This window comes from Schistocerca gregaria, chromosome 5, assembly GCF_023897955.1.
Source record: "Schistocerca gregaria isolate iqSchGreg1 chromosome 5, iqSchGreg1.2, whole genome shotgun sequence".
NCBI classification, from domain to species: Eukaryota; Metazoa; Arthropoda; class Insecta; order Orthoptera; family Acrididae; genus Schistocerca; species Schistocerca gregaria.
This window is the reverse complement of record NC_064924.1, coordinates 493,206,500-493,230,473: the sequence shown is the minus strand read 5'-3', so window position 1 is coordinate 493,230,473 and position 23,974 is coordinate 493,206,500. Positions and strand designations below refer to the sequence as shown.

Genomic DNA, 23,974 nt, shown 5'->3' with positions numbered 1-23,974 from the left:
CACAAAATCAGAAATGTACATCATGATAGCACATTTAAAGAGATGGAAGTATTCTAGAACAAGTGAAGCCTGTTTAATATTATCATTGCCACTCTCCAAATCTGTCTCTATATCGCAAAAGTAGTGCAATATTAAATGTTCAGCAAATTATTTTTTCAGACAGCAAAATGTGGTAAATAAGCAAAGGAAACTAAAGAAAACAACATCATAAATGGAAGAAGGCAACTGTTATTGAGGTGCAACACGTTGTATCCTCCATGCACCATGGATCTTGCCAAGGTGTGGTGGCTTTTGTGCATCAGTCATAGAGATAGCTGTACTATAGATGCAACTATAATGGAGATGTATCTGTGGAGAGGATAGGACAGCCTGTGGTTCCTGGAAAGAGCAGCAGCCTTTTCACTGGTTACAGGGTTGACAGTCTGGATGAATGACTAAATAACCTTGTAATGTTGGCCAATTTGCAGTGTTGGTAAACAAGGAGGAAATGCATAAATTATTTTTCATGGTGGCATGCAGCTCTTCCATATCACTTTGTAATAATGGCATCCTCTCAAGTAAAATATTCCGCACCACAGTAGTATAAGTTTATATGACTACTAGCTCTGTAGATGATGGAGAGCCTGAAAAAATGTATGGTGAGGTAAAAGAAATTATTCAAAAGTTAAAGGTAAAATCAGTGACACCTGCCCATGACTGGGCTACTGGTCTGACTGTAGGTAAGGAACAACCTTCTTTGTCACGGCACTAGGAGGGGTAGGGTGGCGGCCCTGGCTGAGGCAAAATTCCCAGGAGTTCATTTGATAGCAGACTGAGTGGACCTGGAGCCATCCTGGAGGAACAGAATGAAGGGAAATCACCACTCTAGGATCCCCGGGGGCAGAGTCTAATGCTAGACCACCACGGCCACTCAAGTATGAGAATCAGCCGGAAAGTAATGCCTCCATTTTTTCTGCTTAAATTAAGTTTGTTAAGCTGGTCCTCAGCATTGTTGAGAAAGGAAAGGAAGAGGGGGAGGAGTAGCACCTCATTAAAAACCTAGGTTCACCTGGTCCATGTAACAGTACTTTGTGAGGGCATCTTGCCAGTTTAATGGTGAAAACCTCGATGGAAATGAAGGCAGAGATGAAGATCATTAGTATGAGAGAACTGGCGGAAGAGGTAACGCTGCTTTTATGGATAATATAAACACTCAGTATGCGCTGGACTCTTCAGTGGAGGAAACTCCATTGGAATTCAGCATTCATAGTGTGTTCTCCAGGTTAGGAGCAACTGTAAAAGGCATCTGTACTCCAGGTTAGGAGCGGCCTTAACTAAAATCTGGGGCTTACAACCTGAGTTTTAACTCTGTGGATGGGCTACACTCCCTCCCCCCCCCCCCCCCCCCCAACTATCTTAAACTTAAGGCATGAAGGGGAACACTCAGTAGACACTAATACAGTAGGTAACTGGAAACAGAAATCCTCTGCTACTGTGAGTGGCACAACCAGGCTGTGGGTTTCTGGAGAGCCTCTAACATCATACAGAGAAGATTGGAGCTTCCCAGAACCTCAACACAAAAGATACAATCCAAGAAAGAACACTCGTTTAGAATACTAAACATCAATACACTTCTGAAGACAGGAAAATTAAAGCAACTGGTCAACACTTTAAATTTCTACTTACTGGCACTAAAAGAGACCAGATATCTGGATGAGAATCCATTTGAATCAGAAGAGTTCAGAATATATAAAGGAAACCTTGTGATAAAAAAAATCCAGTTCAATGATCCTAGGGATAGCCTTCATAGTCAAAAGTAACATAATTGGATCCATAATAAATTTCACCTCCCCATCAAACAGGATCTCACTTCTGTCCATTTGATCTGTAAATAAGGCTTACAACCTTATCAACACACAGGCCTGATAAATGAACACAACAAGAGAGACCCTCAAAAGGTGGACGACTTCTGGGAAACTCTTGAGGATACAACTTGAAAGTCCCTCAACATTATGTTAATGTCTTGCTTGGAGACTTCAATGCTGACACAGGCAGAGAAAAGAAATACAGAATAGTTCTGGGGGACTACCCACCACTTAGAAGAATAAAAAGAAAGGGTGAAAGACTTGTTGCATTTTTTAGACAATTCAGTCCTATACTAATGTCCACATACTTCTCAGCACTTTATAGATATTTGTAATTATTTACCTGCCTTGTCTACGTTTTGTAGCTTGTAGGCATGGAAAAAGAGTATGTGTATGTGGGTTTGAGTGAAGAGTGGTAAGTAGGGGGGGGGGGATAATAGGGGGGGGGGGGGAGGTGTCGGGATGATGATTGGTGATGCCTCTAAACAAAAATATAAATAAAAAATATGACTAAACTAGCTTTGTGACCACAGTGAACAGAACTAATATTGCTAAAGAGGTGGTACTAACCTGGATTAACTTCTTGGTATGTTATGGATCCATATGCATCAATAAGGTTTTGAAATCCTGCTGTGAACTTATTTGTTCTAACGTATGTTGGTGGAGTATCTGACGTTTCAATTATATTAAGAAATGAAGCTACAGAACTTCCAGAAGCAACCTGAAAATAATACTTTTTTATTAAATGCTGAGTGATAAATATGCAGTACACAGCTTTCTTTCATACAGAACACAAATATTTAAAAAGTAGTTTTTTCCTCTCGTGTCATAATAGAAGGCTGAAAAAGGATCTGAAACACCTTTAAAGTTCATCAGTTTGAATAAAGCTGAAGCTAACATCATTTAGGAAATGTGTGAGCTCTGAAAGAAGGTAGAAAAGAAATTATGTTCAAGAAGGCACACCCCAGCTCAATAGCTTTTATTAATTTAATTGTTTTTAAAAGTATTTTATCAAGGTGTCAGATCTTATTATTATTTACAGCAATTTTTGTTGCTAGATCTTCCCATTTCCACATCCCTGGAAACCTTTTCAACTGATTAACAATGTTATTTGTCAATAATAATAAAAATAAAGCTTTGCAGCAACTAAAATGTGCTGCATAATTCCAAAAGTGGAATAGACAGTTTATGTTACAAAACGTATTGAATTTGAATTTTTCTGCACTCACCCCACCATCTTGCAGTGCTTGAGTCATCCTTGGTAGGTCATTCACAGGCACCCAGCACTCTGCAATAAGGCATCTGCTTGTGACATCCATATTGAAACCATTGAGAGTATGGTAAATGGCCTTCATCTTGCGTACCATCATTGTCCATCTGTTCAGCTCTTTAGCAACAGACTGTAGTACCCTCTGCCTGTGATCTTTAGTTTGATTTAGAACCTGTGAAGATTAAACGATTTGGATTGCATTGAACTTAACTGAATTTTTATTATTGTAGGGACCTGTAAGGTCATCTGTGGCATTGCAAACATCAATACACTTACAGTACACATACATACACACACAACAAATTAGTTATCATTGTGGCACTACATATGTCATCATATTACTGATATTAATAATCACAACATTAAAATAAGGTATGTGTCATGTTACTGTTCAGTGATATATCATCACTTCCCAATACTAATAATACAATAATAACAAGAGCACGCATTACCGGCGGGAAAGAGGGGGGGAAGGGGGGGGGGGAGGGGGAGGGCCTTGCATCCCTTTGCCACCCCTAGCTCTCAGGGAAAGGAAAACAATATACTGTAGTGAGGCGTTATTCTTTCAAGAAATTTTTAACAGTGTCAGAACTAGAACTCTTTTTGGTACTTATAAATCCCAAGTTGTCTTCCAAAATATTAAAAATACTCCGTACTTCCCAGGCTTGCACCTCCCCTCCCCCAACAAACTATCATATGGATGCTCTTGAATAACAAATATGTTACAATACCTAAATTTTCTTGCTCTCATTTAAAAATTTCTTCAATATTTTTTCCAAATTTCTAATCTGGTAGCTCCCTGATAAATTTCTTCCAAATTGCTAATCTGGTAGCTCCCTGATAAATTGTGTTTATTACACTGAAAAGTTTAGATAATTTGTTTACAGAGCGCTTCTGTTTTTTTTAATTATATATAAAATAGAAAGAAACTTCCACATGGGAAAAATGTATTAAAAATTCCAAGACTTACCAAGCGGGAAAGCGCCGGTAGATAGGCACAATAAATAAAACACACAAACACACACACACAGAATTTCTAGCTTTCGCAACCGACGGTTGCTTCTTCAGGAAAGAGGGAAGGAGAGGGAAAGACAACAGGATGTGGGTTTTAAGGGAGAGGGTAAGGAGTCATTCCAATCCCGAGAGCAGAAAGACTTCCCTTAGGGGGGAAAAAAGGACAGGTGTACACTCGCACACACATAGACATATTTGGTATGTTCGGATGGATATGTGTGTGTGTGTGTGTGTGCGAGTGTACACCTGTCCTTTTTTCCCCCTAAGGGAAGTCTTTCCGCTCCCGGGATTGGAATGACTCCTTACCCTCTCCCTTAAAACCCACATCCTTTCGTCTTTCCCTCTCCTTCCCTCTTTCCTGAAGAAGCAATTGTCGGTTGCGAAAGCTAGAAATTCTGTGTGTGTGTTTGTGTGTTTTATTTATTGTGCCTATCTACCGGCGCTTTCCCGCTTGGTAAGTCTTGGAATCTTTGTTTTTAAGAGATATATATTATATATATATAGACACACACACACACACAGAATTACGAGCTTTCGCAACTGGCAGTTGCTTCGTCAGGAAGGAAGGAAGGAGAGGGAAAAATGAAAGGATGTGGGTTTTAAGGGAGAGGGTAAGGAGTCATTCCGTGTTTGTGTGTTTTGTTCATGTGCCTGTCTGCCGGCGCTTTCCCGCTTGGTAAGTCTTGGAATCTTTGTTTTTAATATATTTTTCCCATGTGGAAGTTTCTTTCTGTTTTATATATATATATATATATATATATATATATATATATATATATATATATATATATATATATATATATATATATCTTAAAAACAAAGATTCCAAGACTTACCAAGCGGGAAAGCGCCGGCAGACAGGCACATGAACAAAACACACAAACACACACACAGAATTACGAGCTTTCGCAACTGGCAGTTGCTTCGTCAGGAAAGAGGGAAGGAGAGGGAAAAATGAAAGGATGTGGGTTTTAAGGGAGAGGGTAAGGAGTCATTCCAATCCCGGGAGCGGAAAGACCTCCCTTAGGGGAAAAAAAGAACAGGTGTACACTCGCACACACACACACATATCCATCCGCACATACACAGACACACATATATATATATATATATATATATATATGGAAAGCGCCGGCAGACAGGCACATGAACAAAACACACAAACACACACAGAATTACGAGCTTTCGCAACTGGCAGTTGCTTCGTCAGGAAGGAAGGAAGGAGAGGGAAAAATGAAAGGATGTGGGTTTTAAGGGAGAGGGTAAGGAGTCATTCCAATCCCAGGAGCGGAAAGACTTCCCTTAGGGGAAAAAAAGGACAGGTGCACACTCGCACACACACACACACACACACATATCCATCCGCACATACACAGACACAAGCAGACATATTTAAAGGCAAAGAGTAAGGGCAGAGATGTCAGTCGAGGCGGAAGTACAGAGGCAAAGAAGTTGTTGAAAGACAGGTGAGGTATGAGTGGCGGCAACTTGAAATTAGCGGAGGTTGAGGCCTGGCGGATATCGAGAAGAGAGGATATACTGAAGGGCGAGTTCCCATCTCCGGAGTTCGGATAGGTTGGTGTTGGTGGGAAGTATCCAGATAACTCGGATGGTGTAACACTGTGCCAAGATGTGCTGGCCGTGCATCAAGGCATGTTTAGCCACAGGGTGATCCTCATTACCAACATTACCAATGGATGGATATATGTGTGAGTGTGTGTGTGTGTGTGTGTGTGTGTGTGTGTGTGTGTGTGTGTGGGCGCGCGCGCGAGTATATACCCATCCTTTTTTCCCCCTAAGGTAAGTCATTCCGCTCCCGGGATTGGAATGACTCCTTACCCTCTCCCTTAAAACCGACATTCTTTCATCTTTCCTTTTCCTTCCCTCTTTCCTGACGAAGCAGCCGCCGGTTGCGAAAGCTCGAAATTCTGTATGTGTTTGTGTGTTTTATTCATTGTACCTATTTACCGGCACTTTACTTACGACATTTGCCATACACCTGGAATCTACAGTAGTTCACCCTGTAATGCATTACAAACTGCATGATATACAGTGATGACAGAGGCATAATCTTTAGTGTTCTGATGCAGGCTCTACAATGAGGTCTGGGCACCATGCTGCCTGTTATCCTCGATGCCTTCTTTTGCAGTTTAAAGGAACAGAAGAATGAAGTATCTTCAAATTATTTCAAAAACTCAGTTCATTTACACATTACTTTGCAGGGGGCTTCTACTGATTAAGTGCTTCTAACTGAAGAGGCACGGGTTTTTAGTTGATGGAATCTTTGAGTTAATAAATATTAACTATTCACTTATATTCACTCCCAAAAATATAAAATGTTATTTTGAGTGTGTGTGTGTGAGTGTGTTCGGTCAAAGACACTTAAACTAGGTTATCAATTAAGCTAAATTTTCTGCATGAATATAGCTAATTGTCTGGTTCACTTGCAGACCTGCAGCCATTATAAAATGTTTCATCATTCCAATATAAACCATTTCTATTATGTCATTATAGACTTTTGACAGAAATACACAAGTTACAACTTGCATCTGTAATGCAAGCAATGCAAGTTCTCTAAATGGTTAAGGACCCTGGCCTACATGTGGGATAAATGGCACAGTCAAAATATTTTTTTTAAAACTATTCATACATGCAAGATGTTTTTACAAATGGTGTTCTTTGATGTTACATTTTTGTCAAAGTAAGCTACAAATCTGAAAATTAAACACTGTTTCAGTAAATAATAATTTCATGTCACTCAATAAATGAGTGAAAATCTTGCAACTGGATACTACTTCTGGAATTTGCATGTCCCTAATTCATTACAGTTATCCAACCAGTTTAGGAGAGCCTGCAGTTAAGCATGGAAACTGAACCACATGCTGTTCCTCATAAATACTCATTCTGTCAAAAGGTGAAGGCTAGATTAAAGACAGACTGAAAATTTTCAGCCTGGTCGGACTCAAACCCACAGCCTCTCAGTTTCTAGACCCAACATGATAACGTCAACAGAGCTTCTGAAACCCATTACCACTACAAAAAACTGCAATATTTGGCAGGGTTGACATTATTATCATTTTAATTATGCCTTTATCAATGCAGCAACCAATAAATCTGCAAACAATAAGAATGATACATACATGAGCTGCTGGAGCAATCTTTAATGGTCCAAGATGACAATTACGGTACCTTGGTTTGGGCCAAATAAGTCCAGAACTAGTGTACTGTGGATATGTTGAGTAAGATTGGACATGAGTTATTTTTATACATTAAACTGAATCAGCACACTGTCACAGACAAGATTACAGGACACTTACCACATGCAACTGCTAATAATCAAACAGTGAATGCTAACAAATCCAAGACACAACTTTCTATTTAAGACAGAGGGCACAAGCTGCTTTTTGTTGAATTTTAGAACATTTTTTTTGCTCACGTATCATGTTGTTTTTGGAAACCCAGAATCTACTCTGTAGGAATCAACATGGATTCCAGAAACTGCAATCGTGTGAGACCCAACTCGCTTTATTTGTTCATGAGACCCAGAAAATATTAGATACAGGCTCCCAGGTAGATGCTATTTTCCTTGACTTCTGGAAGGCATTCGATACAGTTCCGCACTGTCGCCTGACAAACAAAGTAAGAGCCTACGGAATATCAGACCAGCAGTGTGGCTGGATTGAAGAGTTTTTAGCAAACAGAACACAGCATGTTGTTATCAATGGAGAGACGTCTACAGACGTTAAGGTAACCTCTGGCATGCCACAGGGGAGTGTTATGGAACCATTGCTTTTCACAATATACATAAATGACCTAGTAGATAGTGTCAGAAGTTCCATGCAGCTTTTTGTGGATGATGCTGTAGTATACAGAGAAATTGCAGCATTAGAAAATTGTAGCGAAATGCAGGAAGATCTGCAGCGGATAGGCACTTGGTCCAGGGAGTGGCAACTGACCCTTAATACAGATAAATGTAATGTATTGCGAATACATAGAAAGAAGGATCCTTTATTGTATGATTATATGATAGCGGAACAAACACTGGTAGCAGTTACTTCTGAAAAATATCTGGGAGTATGCGTACGGAACAATTTGAAGTGGAATGATCATATAAAATTAATTGTTGGTAAGGTGGGTGCCAGGTTGACGTTCATTGGGAGAGTCCTTAAAAACTGTAGTCCATCAACAAAGGAGGTGGCTTACAAAAGAGTCGTTCAGCCTGTACTTGAGTATTGCTTATCAGTGTGGGAACCATACCAGGTCGGGTTGACAGAGGAGATAGAGAAAATCCAAAGAAGAGCGGCGCGTTTCATCACAGGGTTATTTGGTAAGCGTGATAGCGTTACGGAGATGTTTAGCAAACTCAAGTGGCAGACTCTGCAAGAGAGGCGCTCTGCATTGCGGTGTACCTTGCAGTCCAGGTTTTGAGACTTTGCGTTTCTGTGTGAGGTATTGAATATATTGCTTCCCCCTACTTATACCTCCCGAGGAGATCACGAAAGTAAAATTAGAGAGATTCGAGCGTGCACGGAGGCTTGCAGACAGTCGTTCTTCCCGAGAACCATACGCGACTGGAACAGAAAAGGGAGGTAATGACAGTGGCATGTAAAGTGCCCTCAGCCACACACCGTTGGGTGGCTTGCAGAGTATAAGTGTAGATGTAGATGTAGATGTAGATGTAGAAAATATGGTTATTCTTGTCTTTTCAGTTATTAAATATGCACTCTCACGTAGCCTGGATAGAGAGCAATGAACAGAGATGACATTATAGGTTAAGTCTTCAATTAAACAATTAATGGTTTTGTTATTATCAATAATGGTGAGGTCTTTGGTCCTCTCAAATGCTGGAAATACCCAGTGGAGTGACAGAAAAGCATTTTATCTTGCATCCATGCTTTGAATTGGATGTGTGGAAATTAAAATTCCACCAGAAACTGACTATTATTTTGGTTTTTAGATAAATCCACAATATACACGAAAGAATTAAACAAAGGAGTCTAACACAGTCTACACTTTTTTCTCATAATACTTTCAGATAAGCAGTGTAGCCACACATAAAATTAAAACCAAAAAATTATCATAACCAGTCACACTATGTTGCATATTTCCACTTGTCAGTGATAGTAATAAGTGGTAATTTTTGGAGTCAGTCACAGTTAGCTAGAAGGTTTCCTTTCAAGAAGATACATGTTTCAGCACCAGCAGGAAGAATGATTGCTTATCACTAAAGCTATAAGCGAATTAGAAAGGCATTCTACAGGCTTCTACGAAAAGCTCTATCATTTGTCCAATATCATAAAACTGTCTTGACAAATGACAAATAAAATTTAAAATCTAAACTGAAGCAATTTATTCTAAATTATTTATTCTAATCTACAATAACTATTTAATAAAAAACTATAAGTATAGAAGACAGATATATTCACTTCTAAGCTTTTTATTTCTCAGTCTTGATTGCAGGAACTGATGAAAAGTTACCATATTAGGTGAGAAAATATAATCTGTGTACCTGAGTACTTTGATAAAATTACTACATCAAGATACAAACTGTACCAGTCAAATACATAGTGGTAAATTAAAATAGCTCTCAGATTTGATTATGGTATTATTCACCCAAACTGGCAACTATTCTGTGATTCCAGTGATAATTGGATTTCTCCACTTGAGACTAATTTCACCCCAAGGTCGCTTCTACCAGTTTTTCCATTCTTTTGTAAAGAATCAGTGTTAGTATTTTGCAACCATGACTTATTAAACTGGAAGTCCAGCAATGTCCACACGTGACAGGATGTGCTGTCCGTAATATGTAGCAATAAATTTATTACACTCCTCATTTGTATTGTTAGAGCTGTAAACATCATTCTAACTTTCTCTTTTCAGAAGAAAATAAAAATAATACATATTTTACATACTGAAATTCCTTTCACTAGTTTCTAGTTCTATGGAGTGATGTCCAACAGTGGAAGTAGTGGTACTTGTTAGACTATTTGTGGAGGTGTTTCCCATTACAAGTAAAAAACAATGTTCATATTTCATGTTATGCCATCTCTTAGTTATCTGTTTCCTAGAATTTTTTGAGATCACTGAAAACCCCCAAGCTGAAGCCAAGGTTATACAATGTACAAAATAATGAGGAATAGTTCCCATGATTAATCTTCTGCATAGGGAATGGAGATTTCTGTCCATTTGTTGACTTTTAAGTTTTTAATTAATTTTTATGAAAGTTTTTTCATTTTCTTTGCTTCCCAAAAATAGTGTTAAAGTCTGCTGTGGAATTTACAAAATTTTTCATATAATTTTAATAGTTTTCATGTTTCCTTTTTTATTCATGTTTTACTTATTTAAAATTAAAATTATAAAAGAGAACCAACAAAATTGATGACAGATAGGGGAAATAATACAGGGAGTAAGATAAAGATTTTGGACAAGTTATGGAAAATACTCTGCACTGGCAATTTTCTGCATATCCTAATGAATCAAATATTTAAAATTCTGGAAGTGTTGATATTCAACTGTATCTTTAAATTTGTTTTCCATATTTGTTCAGCTATTTTCAATAAGCAAGGATACTCACAACTGTTAGGTCTTGAAGGCGGGTGCGGACACCAGATAACATATCAGCACGCTCTTCTGCAGCAGTTGGACATGAGTACAGTGCTGCATGGAAACCTGTACACACTTTTTTCACCCGGAGTCTCAACTGTTCACCTTGAAAGAAGGCCACAAACACTGTCTTCTGTACCATGTTGCCCTGTAAGAAAACCATTACAGTTCAACTGTTCATGATTAAAATAAGTATGCAAGTTATGTACTCTAAATATTAGAGAAATAAAAGGTGCAATCAAAACAAGCAAAGTGGCACAGTGGTTAGCACACTGGACTCGTATTTGGGAGAATGATGGTTGAAACCAGCATCCAGTCCTCCTGATTTGAGTTTTCCATGATTTCCCTAAAACACTCTAGACAAATGTTTGGATGGTTTCTTTGAAAGGGCATGGGTGATTTCCTTCCCCATCCTTGAAATAATCCAAGCTTATGCTCCACCTCTGATGACCTTCTATAGTGAGGACATTAAAGCCTAATCTTCCTCTTTTCTTTCAAAGAAATTAGAAGTTGTAATACATTGTTCTTCTTTGCTCTTAATTATGTAACACGTCGCTTGTCTTGTAACTGGAACATCGTCTCTTCTGTAGTACATAATGAAGTAATTTTTGGGGGATTAATTCAGAAAATTAAAATTTTTGTCATAATTGATTACAGTGCCTTTTGGCTCTGTCTGACACTACTGTACACTGGTATATATCAATCTTTTTAATTTATTTTGCTGAATATCTAACACCCAAGTGGTGAAAATTGTTGGTAATAAGAGTAGAGTGTATAATGGTGTAGCCTTCATTTACAAGGGAAAGAAAAAGAATAATTCAACCCCAGGGTCATTACTGAGCAATAATTGTATATGAACAGAATGAGAATATTCTGCTGTGAAATAAAAGGTACTGAATTGTACACTTGCACTACAGGTTCATAATTTAAAATTCTGAAAAGCAAACATTATTACATTGATGTGTAATATTTACACACATCATGTAACACACAAATCATTAAATTTACTGTGGACTGCAGTATTACTTTTTTTTTCAACTGTGCATTACAGCTCAGTTTTATTGTATAGTTAAACAAATTCAAAGGAAACGTGAAACACATCAGTCAGTTTCATAAATGTTGTTAAAAGCATTGATTTTAAGTAGTTCATTTGGTGTTCAATAGAAACAACATTTTCCTTGGTAATTCAACATTAAATCTAACATTTGATGATAATTTTAACATTTACATCAAATGAACCTTTGATGCAATAGTATTTTTGATTCACTACAACAACAAATTTCTGTTCAATTCAGTTTGAAACAAAACATTCTAGTCAGTTAAACTTACTGTCTTTGGCTCTTCTAAGGGTTCTTCTAAGTCAGCCTGTCGCAAGAACACATTTCCATGTGATATTCTCCATAGCATTCTCTCAAATCCTGGAACCTTCGCTTTAGGTACAACTCCAGCAACAAATCTATGAATCAGAAAAAACAAAACCCCTGAAAACGTTCAGTCAGCTTGAAATGCCATAACATCTATATATAAAATAATGTATGAGCACATAATTTTTTTAAAAAATGAGCAGGAGCTATAAAATTATCCTTCTTTGCTACACCAGTTTGTGTGTTTCACTGATAATTTCTCACCCTTTCTTCTTTAACCATCTGCCCCATTAGACAAATGAAAATATGTTGTGTGAACAATATATTTATGACAAAGATACCATCATAGCAGCTGTGAAAAAATTGTTGATTTCTATCACAACAACTTTGATGATCCCTTGAGCACCAGTGCACAAAATGCTGTACAGCTATTGATGACCATATTGAAAAATATGAACTATTCTTCGGATTTTTGCACTGACAACTAATATTGATGCTTTTAAACTCCACTGAATGAAGGTAACATCTTTATTTGCTTATCCTGTATTTACTGAGACCTTGTCTTTATACCACTAAATAATTGGGAAACTTAACTTTTTTACTGACTCATACCAACAGTAATGCAATGCATAAGACAAAAAATGTCTGAATTGATAATGGCAGTCAAGTTAATATTGATTCTTGCTAACAAACAAAAATTACTGCAAAAATGATCTACTTCCTACAGTATAAACCCAAGTCCAGATATAATGCACATTCACGCATCTAATGTATGATTGAATTTCAAAAGAGTTCAGATAACAAGCAGTACAGTGCTTTAGTCACTAAGGTTACTTTCTTGCAATCTGTTTCAGTTTGACACATCTTGCAAGTGCTTATACAGTGTTGGAGCTACACTATTCATGCACAAGTGAAAGATCGACCGTATCTGGGATAATTAGTGAAGAATGCAAAGTTAACTGGATGAAATAAAGGAACCTATCATGCTAAAACTGTATGAAGAAAAACTGACTGAAGTCCCTCAAGGAATTGAACAGTATGCAATAGTTCGTCATTACATCAGCTCTCTCAACAGTAAACATGCCAGAATACAAAATACAGAACACTGAGATTCTTATACTTATAAACGTATTCTCCTCCAGTGCTGTTGGTGTTATTTGATTGGCTATCACTTTATCGGGCTAGGTATTCACATTTATGAAAAAGACAGTGACTCCAGAATTTGCAGAGATTCCATTCTATATGAAAAACTCACTGGAAAAATCTTACGATGTGCCAAAACAAAGATCTTTAACAGAAAACCACAATGTAGCACTTCCTTACATGATTGTAGGTGATGAAGCATTTGGGCTGATTGAAAATTTAATGAGAAAGCAGCTGACATACGTAAGAAGGTATTTATCTATTGCGTAACTGGAACATATAGCTATGTTGGGTGTACTTTTGGTAGGGTATGTAATAAGTGGAGAATACTATTATTGACCATGAGATGTCAGTGTGGATTGCACCAAACACACTGTAAAAGCAATTACTGGTACCGTACTTCACAACTATGTTGGAATGAAAGATAGCTTTAATCACAAAGATGTCTTAGAAGGCAGTTTCACAAGTATAGATGCTACCCACACTGGATGACCCATTTCATCAGTGGATAATGTTTCTGCTAAATTCACCAACTGTTTTGTTAATGAAAGTAGACTTGAAAATGTGACATGAACAAAAGTATACTTACTATTGATAAAGCTTTTCTTACTTATACTTTTTTGTTGAGTCATTTTCCTCACAAAAGATCAACACCACTTCTTCTCATGCTCACCATCTCAAAATTTTATTTTTATGCAGTTCTGATGCTATGTTCCAAAATGCAGGCCTTTTTGCTACTTCATCAATTAGTTAACTCAATGTCAACAGTCAGGTTCATTCCTTTTCACAATGTCCAACAAAGAAAAGTAACAGAAACACACAGAAAATTCATCTAGCCATGACAGAAGCATGTAATCAACTGATCAGTACACAGGTGCCACTTATCTACTAACCATGAAACAACAAACATTAGTCTTCTCCTAGAACACACTGTATCATGTTTATGTAGATATCTTTTAATTGTGCCTGTCTGCAACTTAGCATGTTGTCTTTACAGTAAGTATCAATCTGTCTTTTCCTACATTATTGATATTCCTACATGGAGTTTCCATTGTCTGCTTCTACAGACTTTTTCCATAGATGTTGCATTAACACATACGCATTTCATCAGTTGCAAATTCAATGCTAGCTGTCTAAATGAACATTTCAAATGTGTGTGTCACATTTCTGTCATGTCAGCATAGTCTAAAACAAGTGAATGCAGTTAATGAAGCATTCTATTTATTCATTCACAGAGTTCTGTAGATCCTGTTAAGAAGGAGAATGATAAGGGCTGTGGAATGAATGAAGAAGTACATTAACGAATGACAAGAAAGTCACATAAACATAATCTGTATACTGTACTAACAATGAACTGTCACTACACTTGTTCATGCTGTTCATGCTTAAGCCAGCTAAATTTAAACAAGCAAATTAAAAGAAGATTATGACTCTGGAAAAAAGATACTTCATGCTCAGCTGTGCTAGACAATTTCTGTTTATCTGCTATTGGTAGTTAAATATTTCTCGCCTTCCACTAGACAGTGGACTACATAAAAAATTATTAAAATTGTATGGATGACTGCTTTGTGTGCAATTGTGGTGTAATGTATAAGCTATGAACAAAGTCCGTTTTGTTACATACAAGTTTTGAAGAGCAATGATGGTAGTGTTCAGTGTGAAGTATAAAATATAACGTTACTGTAAAGTAGTCTGTCACCGGAGAGACAATAAGAAGTAAATTATGTATTTTGTAACAGTGCAATGAATGTGTCTATTCATGTCCCAACCTAACAAAGCTATCCAACAAAAAATGCATAAATGTGTGACAGATGCTGCAAAATTTATTTCCATTTGCATAATTAATCCTTCATGTCATAAGCCAACCACAACCCCAGCTGTTTTAATATTCAACATACACAAACTTTCAGTCTTGGCATAAAGTACATAGTATGTTTTCTTACTTCTCATTAGTTGTCTATAACCATACTGGCAGTTCCTGTAGAAAATTAGTTGAGTTGTCAACTTCAAGCAATAGTGGAGAAGTGTCCTGGTCTGAATTTGACCTATTATTATCCCTGACCTAGTAGTACTATAACATGTGTGTTGCTATTGATTGTTGTGTAAATTAAGAGAAAGGAGGCAGTGAAACTTGATAGTCTAATGCTTTCACTCCTCTCCATACCAGACAGATTACCAACATCCTTGACAACAATAGTTAACTACTAGTGCAGTTTGCAATACTGATTTCACTTTATTAATATAACTTGATTTGTTCCACACTACTCAGTCTTATCCATCAAGAGACACAGGGAAAACAATGAATTAATTAATTAATTAATGGTAAATGGATATGATACTGTAGAGAGATAGGAACTTGAACAAGGGCATTGGCATCCACTTTGATAATCAGAATCAATGTTCCTTCACATCAAACTACCCATCTACCTCTCCCTTGCTCCTCCCTCACTGTTTGCCAAATATCTATGAAAAAATATCTTTCAAATCGTATGTGTGCAGATCCAGGGAAGCAACACAACACAGTTATCACTGGATTAAATACTAATATTTATTGTTAAGTCAACTGTAAATTTTAATTCAATTTCAGCTGATATAAAGTTTAGGAAAATATTTAAACTCTATTAGAAGTTTACCCCAGGCTACCCTTATCAGGGTTCCCACTGTCAGGCTCATCCTGCATGAGTGCCCTAGTCTGCAGGTCAGAGGCATTTGCAACTTCCAGATTCTTAAAAAATCCCTCTGCCTTATCCAGCACATTCTTCAGTTCTGTCAATTCTAGGAAGTTCTGCTTCAGGTTCACTGCATTCTGACTCAGTTCCAGTAATTCATTCTCTGTTTGCTCAAATTTTGCCTGAAAGGAACAGAAGATAAAACTGTAGAGAAACTTGTTCAACACATTTCTTACAATCACCTAAACTTCAAAACAAAAAAGAAACAACACTGCTCATACTACTACTATGCTACTTGTCATGTTACATTATTGCATGACTGTTTCTTGACCTTGATCAGTGACCTGTGCTGTGACAAGATTCATGAAAATCATTCAGCTCAGTGGCAGTGGTCAAGCAATTTACTACAGATGTGTCATTTCCACTTTGCCAGGATATGTACGAGGTTTGACACAAAACAAATGAATGATGCTGCAAATATTCGTAGGCCTACTTGCCAAATGTCTTCAGTTAACAGTGGTCACCTTCAAAGCAACACCCATTTGAATCCACACACATCTGCATTTGTTCCTTCCACTGCACAAAACAACCTGCATGTGCTTTTGCTTGAAGCTACCTTTGAGGTGCACAGTTCTTGCCTTGCTGTGCGTCGCAAAAAGTACGTATAGAGTTAACTGCTTGCCCACTACCACTGAGGTGGTCAATTTTTAAAAAAATTATCACATTTGAAGGACAGAGTTCAAGATTTACGTAAAAGTCATGCACTAATACAGGATGAGGGATATTGCATTAGTCATTCAAGGAGTGTCATTTCTTTTCTGTCATTATATGTACACTTATAAATATTGGAGAATCATTCATCAATGGTTTTGTAAGCTATCTCTCTTGTGGATGAGTATAATCTCGTTAAGATTCTTCTTGAGTATCATTCTGAGATCTGCCTTTCCTCTAACTAATTTTATGTAACCATTCCACTTTATGTTGCTCAGCAAACATACTCCTAGATGTGCCACATTTGTGACTGAAGCCACCCCATGCACTTTGGTTTCAGATAACAGGACAGCATTTACTTCCCATGACTTCAAATAATTTTGTGCTCATAACAAGCTCCAATACTTTTGTATCATGCCCTTTCACCCGTCCTCCAACATTCATGTGGAATGTTTTGTTTGGAGCTTCAAGATCCAACTCACCCATCCTCCAACATTCATGTGGATTGTTTTGTTTGGAGCTTCAAGATCCAACAGCAAAGGAAAGGTTGTCTAACAATGCACCTAATGCCCTCTGAGGCTTTCTAACAATTTATAAGGTCACCTCCAAATGAAGGCCAAAGCCCAAAGACCATATATAGAAACTTCCACATGGGAAAAATATATTAAAAACAAAGATTCCAAGACTTACCAAGCGGGAAAGCGCCGGCAGACAGGCACATGAACAAAACACACAAACACACACACAGAATTACGAGCTTTCACAACTGGCAGTTGCTTTGTCAGGAAAGAGGGAAGGAGAGGGAAAAATGAAAGGATGTGGGTTTTAAGGGAGAGGGTAAGGAGTCATTCCAATCCCGGGAGCGGAAAGACTTCCCTTAGCGGAAAAAAAGGACAGGTGTACACTCGCACACACACACACACACACACACACACACACACACACACACACACACACACACACACACACACACACATATCCATCCGCATATATATATATATATATATATATATATATATATATATATATATATATATATATATATATATATATTCCAAGACTTACCAAGCGGGAAAGCACCGGCAGACAGGCACATGAACAAAACACACAAACACACACACAGAATTACTAGCTTTCGCAACCGATGGTTGCTTCTTCAGGAAGGAGAGGGAAAGACGAAAGGATGTGGGTTTTAAGGGAGAGGGTAAGGAGTCATTCCAATCCCGGGAGCGGAAAGACTTCCCTTAGGGGAAAAAAAGGACAGGTGTACACTCGCGCACACACACACACACACACACACACACACACACACACACACACACACACACACACACACACACATATCCATCCGCACATACACAGACACAAGCAGACATATTTCAAATATAGAAATATGTCTGCTTGTGTCTGTGTATGTGCGGATGGATATGTGTGTGTGTGTGTGTGTGTGTGTGTGTGTGTGTGTGTGTGTGTGTGCGAGTGTACACCTGTCCTTTTTTTCCCCTAAGGGAAGTCTTTCCGCTCCCGGGATTGGAATGACTCCTTACCCTCTCCCTTAAAACCCACATCCTTTCGTCTTTCCCTCTCCTTCCTGAAGAAGCAACCATCGGTTGCGAAAGCTAGTAATTCTGTGTGTGTGTTTGTGTGTTTTGTTCATGTGCCTGTTTGCCGGCGCTTTCCCACTTGGTAAGTCTTGGAATCTTTGTTTTTAATATATTTTTCCCATGTGGAAGTTTATTTCTATTTTATATATATATTAGTGTCTCTATCAACATACCAACACTTTCGTTTAGTAAGTTACATCATCTTTGTTTTGATATATATAAACACACAAACCAAAGAGGACTTACATCAGAAGTCAGTTATAGTGAAACTAATAATCAATGGATGAGGTAGCATTAACTCTGTCCCTCTGTTTTCTGACAAGGGAGAGAGCAGGATGCCATACAGAATTTAAACAACAACCATCATCTCTATAAGACTATTTGATAATTTAATTTCAACTGCTTCCTTCATAACACTATCTCAATAGCTGGAAGTGCATGCAAAATTCTCCTTGTTATATTCCACAGATGACTGGTGTCAACACAATATTCTTCAATGGCATGTTTGCTTAGCTGTTCTAAGCATGTGTGACGCTTGTGCTAAGTACAAGTGTCCTCCCCTGTCCTTGTAGTCTAGAGCATAAGAATTTTGAATACGTATAACTTTTCAAATATAAAGTTGATTGGAAAAAGTAAAATAGTTGTTGAAAAGACAACACTGAGGACTTTCAAATGAGCTAAATCGATTAGAAACAAACAAGTTTTTGCTCATCAAAAGTTTCACTTTCACTTAGTTTGTATATATAGTAAATTACTGGTATTTCCATGTGAACTAACTATAGCATTGTGGCAAGTAAATGGAAAATTATACAATAAATGATAAAGATTTATAATTTCCTGCCTGAATAAAAATGGGATATTTTGTGAAACTATTGTATGTTTATTACTAATGACATGATATCAGAAATGGAGAAGTATAATACTGATGTCAGGAGTGATATAAGATCAAGTGTGATTGTTCCACTTTTTTCTGCTACTACTAAAATCCAGAACCTCGCCTTTTGTGGGCAATACTCTTACTGACTAAGTTACCATAGCAATATGTTCATTCTGAAAACAATGACCAAGCCATTTCTCCACATATTCTTCTGTGCTGGAGTGCTTGTCCAGTAAGGTACATAGGAGAGATCTGTGAGTTTTGGAAGGCAGGAGAAAGGTATTGACTGAAGTAAAGATGTGAAGGTGGGTAATGAATTGTACTTAAATAGTTCAGTTGGTAACAGTATTGCCCTTCAAAGGCGAAATTCTAGGTTCAGGTGATGGTCCAGCATATATTTCTGATCTCCCAAATAGTTCCAATCATTATTCTGGGAAGTACACAACATGCCAAACAGCACTAGTCTTTTTTTCTTTTTAACAAACAGTATTTGATTGACACATGTTGTTCCATTTTCACTACACGATAGACACTGTACACTGTGAAACATGAAACATTCATTCCTCTTGACAAATATAAATGAAACCAAGACAAGCACACGGAAGTGGGACTTTTCATGTCTGGAGTCTCTGGGATCTAACAAGGGGATTTCCATAGGTGCTGTAAATCCAAATTTCATGAGGAGTTGGCCAATCTCCTTATTATTTTGTTATGTGTTTATTTTGGTTGAAATAGAGTAGATTGGGGAATTCTATTTTAAATCAACACATTTTAGTTCATACTCCAAACACCAATATAATGTGTTTACAACAGCAGGGTTTTTCATATTGCTTAATACCAGAATTATAAGGCTATAAAGGATAATAACTGTTGTATAACGGGCATGTCACAAAATAACACACACTTTAACTACTAGCATTATAGTTAGAAATAAGAGAGCTTGGAGCAGTAAACTGGCTGAAGCAGTGACTAGCAATATCACATCTAGTGCAGTCAGCATATGATAAGATGCAGGAACAGATACTATGATACTGAAGCAAAGTCATGGAACATCTGTATCTGCTGCAGACATTGTTGTGAGCCAATAAACTGGGTTCTGCATATTTTGTAAGACAAATGACACTGGACGCTGTCTGATGGTATAGCACAACCACTTACCTCCAGATCGACAAGCTCTCTTGGGTTAGGTGCCTTTGGGTTGTCCTCTACATCAGGAATTGGTACTTCATCCTTGATTATCTCAGCCTCAAAAAATCGTAGCTTGCGTTCAAGCTCATCACATAGTCGAACTTCGTTAACAAACTTGCGCAACATGGCATTCACATTATGATTTAGCTGCAGGAAGGGAAAAAGTAAAAATTCAATGGGTTAGTGCATTTTGAATGATTGATGTAAATGAGCATAATAAATGTTTACAGATATTCTGAAATATATAAATCTACACTAGCAGAAGGCTAAAAACTAATGTTATAAGATGTGAAAGGCAGTGACAGACAACACTAACAGCAAGGTGCTGTGAGCAAAGGTGTAAGCATGCAGTGGTGTTGTAGTCTCCAACCCAAAGACAGGTATCATACAGCTATCCATGTTACTCCTTCCTTCATGTGCCAGACTCTTCACTTCCTCATAACTATTGCAACCTACATCCATTTGAACTTGTTTACTATAGTACTGTAGTCTCCCTCTATAATTTGTACCCCCACAGTTCCATTACCAAACTGACCTTCCTCTCTCACTCGGAATGTATTACTCATATATCAACCAATCCTGTCTTTTACTCAAGTTGTGCATTTTATTTCCCAAATTAAATTCAGGACCTTATCATTAGTCATCTGATCTACACATATGATCTTCAGCATTCTTCTATAGATCAATGCATCTACACTCATCTTGCCTTAACCGTTCATCATCCATACACTGAGGTGACAAAAGTCATGCAATAGCGATAAACACATACACAGGTGGCGGTAGTATTGCACACACAGGGTCTAAAAGAGTAGTGTATTGTCAGAGCTGTCATTTGTACTCAGTTGATTAATGTGAAAAAGTTTCCGAAGTGATTGTGGCCTCACAACAAAAATTAACAGACTTTGAACATAGAATGGTAGTTGGGGCTAGATGCATGGAACATTCCAGTTTGGAAATCATTAGGGAATTCCAAGATCCACTGTGTCAAGAGTATGCCACAAATGCCAAATTTCAGGTATTACCTCATACCATGGACAACGCAGTGGCCGACATCCTTCACTTAACAACCGAAAGCAGCAGCATGTGCATAGCATTGTGTTGTGAAATCCACTATTAAGGGATGAAATACAGCATTAAATTCAAAGTTGTAAGCGAGACTCTGGTTGGGAAGATGACAGAGAAGCTGGCGCAATCAGGTATTCAAACAGTGGCAGGCTGGCAACTGTCGGTACACAGGCTAAGTACACATGGAAACAGCCTCTAGTCGGCAAGCGCGTGATCGAGGTCCTGTATAGCAGTTCATGACTGTGACACAAGTGCCTCGTGAGTTTTCTATATATGGTAATGTACACTCCTCATTGGCATGTGCATCAGAGGGAATGTTCTAGAAACTTGATGAGCATTATAAAAAGGGGACCCGCCACAACCGAAGGAAGACCACAGTTGGTAGTCATCTGGGACACTACCCCTGTGCCGGGCATGGCCAGGCTGAGGATTTGGAACAGTTAGAGTCATGTCAGGCTCAAGATAATACTGAGAAGATAGTCTCAGGACTGTAAGATAAAAGGTAGCTCACAGTTCGAGTTACACGAAGCCATATATCGTAACATTGTGCATTGAATAGAAGAGTCTAATGTAAGTAACACCAGAAGTGAACTTCCAATGAACTTTATCAGCATGAGTTTGATTAGACCTGAGGACACCAAGTTCTGTGTCCCTGAACACCCTCTTTATCTTGTAGATTCTTTACAGGGGGAGTTCCACAAGCTGCCTATGCAAAATTCACCAATCAATTACATTGATCGAGGAAAGCCCTCATAGTTCCAATGTGTCCCTTCTCACTCCCTCTCGGGACACTATAGTTGTCACTGCTAGCAGACAAGCAACACTGCATGAAATAACCACAGAAATCAGTGTGAGATGTACAAAGAACATATCCATTAGAACAGAGTGATAAAATTTGGTGTTAATGGGCAATGGCTGCACGTGACCAACACAAGTGTCTTTGCTAACAGCACTACATCACCTGCAGCACCTTTTGTGGGTCTGTAACCATATCGGTTAGACCCTAGTTGACTGAAAAACTGTGAACAGGTCAGATGAGTACTGATTTCAGTTGGTAAGAGCTGGCAGTAAGGTTGGAGTGTGGTGAAGACCCTATGAAACCATGGACCCAAGTTGTGAACAATGCACTGTGCAAGCTGGTGGTGGCTCCATAATGATGTGGGCTGTGTCTACGTGGAATTTACTGGGTTCTCAGGCCCAACTGAACTAATCATTGACTGGAAATGGTTATGAATGGCTACTTTGAGACCATTTGCAGCCATTCATGTACATCATATTCCCATATAATGATGGAGTTTTTATGGATGGAATGCACTTTGTCACTAGGCCACATTTGTTCATGATTGGTTTGAAGAACAATCTCGACAGCTTGTGCAAATGATTTGGCCACCCAGATCACCCAAAATGGATTCCATTGAACATTTATGGGACATAATCGAGAGGTCAGTTCGTGCACAAAGTCCTGCATTGACAACACTTCCTCAGTTATGGAGAGCTGTAGAGTCAGCATGGCTCAATATTTCTGCAGGAGGCTTCCAATGACTTGTTGAGTCCATACCACATCAAGATGCTGCACTATGTTGAGAAAAATGAGGTCTGACATTATACTAGGAGGTATCACACGACTTTTGTCACCTCAGTCATGGTGGTGGTTGTTGGGATGTTTAAGGGGGACTAAACAGCTAAGGTGATCAGTCCCCTCACTTAAGTGTATTTCACTTCTGTATATGACTAAATTCCAGACAAATCTCTTCAGGAATAATTCCTAATATTTAAATTTATATTCAGTTTTAACAAATATATCTTTTTCAGCAATGTTTTTATTGCTGCTGTGAATTTGTATTTTATACTCTTTCTACTTAGCACATCATCAATTATTTTGCTACTCCAATAACATAACTCATTTCTTGCATTTAATGTGACATTTCCTCATCTAATTCCCTGATTTATATGATTAAATTTGACTACATTATGTTATTTTTCCTTTAGTTTTGTTTATACTGAACTTCAGACTTCTTTTCAAGACACTATCCATTTCATTCAAATTCTCGTTTCAAGTCCTTTGCCATATCTGACATAATTATGATGTTATCAGCAAACCTCAAAGTTTTTATCCTTAACTTTGCAACAGAAGTTACTTTCCAGATTTCTCCTTGCTTCCTTCACAGTTTGCTTAGAGTACAGACTGATTAACATTGGGAACAGACTACAACCTTGCCTCACCCTCTTCTCAGTTCCTGCTTCCGTTTCACGTCTTTTGACTCTTATAACAACATTCTGGTTTCTGTACAAGTTGTGGGTAACCTTTTTCTCCCTGTATATTACCCCTGGTACCTTCAGAATATCAAAAAGTGGTCTCCAGTCAATATTATCAAAAATTTCTCTACATCTACAAATGCTGTAAAAATAGGTTTGCCTTTCTTCAGTCCATCTTTTAAGGTAACACTGGTTCAGAAAACATCATATTTGTGAAACACAACAAGCCCTTTATTCACATAAAGCAATGAGAGATATCGATAGAGGATCTCAAGTTGATTTCATATTCCAGATTTCTAGAATGCTTTTGAGGCCATTTCTCATTAGTGATCTCTAATTAAATTGCATGCCTTTAGAACATCATCC

At 37.9% G+C, this 23,974-nt stretch overlaps 1 protein-coding gene across 2 annotated transcripts in view; it reads right to left on the bottom strand.

Annotated features, from left to right (window-relative positions):
- The window catches only part of LOC126272907 (V-type proton ATPase 116 kDa subunit a 1-like), a 235,897-nt gene that overhangs the window by 100,301 nt on the left and 111,622 nt on the right, over positions 1–23,974 (bottom strand). For both annotated transcript variants that reach the window (XM_049976170.1, XM_049976171.1), the window contains exons 3-8: positions 20,258–20,434; positions 15,872–16,089; positions 12,061–12,187; positions 10,703–10,879; positions 3,074–3,286; positions 2,415–2,565 (exon numbers count right to left, since the gene is read on the bottom strand). In XM_049976170.1, coding sequence (XP_049832127.1) covers positions 2,415–2,565; positions 3,074–3,286; positions 10,703–10,879; positions 12,061–12,187; positions 15,872–16,089; positions 20,258–20,434 — 1,063 coding nt within the window. The remainder of the gene's footprint in view (positions 1–2,414; positions 2,566–3,073; positions 3,287–10,702; positions 10,880–12,060; positions 12,188–15,871; positions 16,090–20,257; positions 20,435–23,974) is intronic.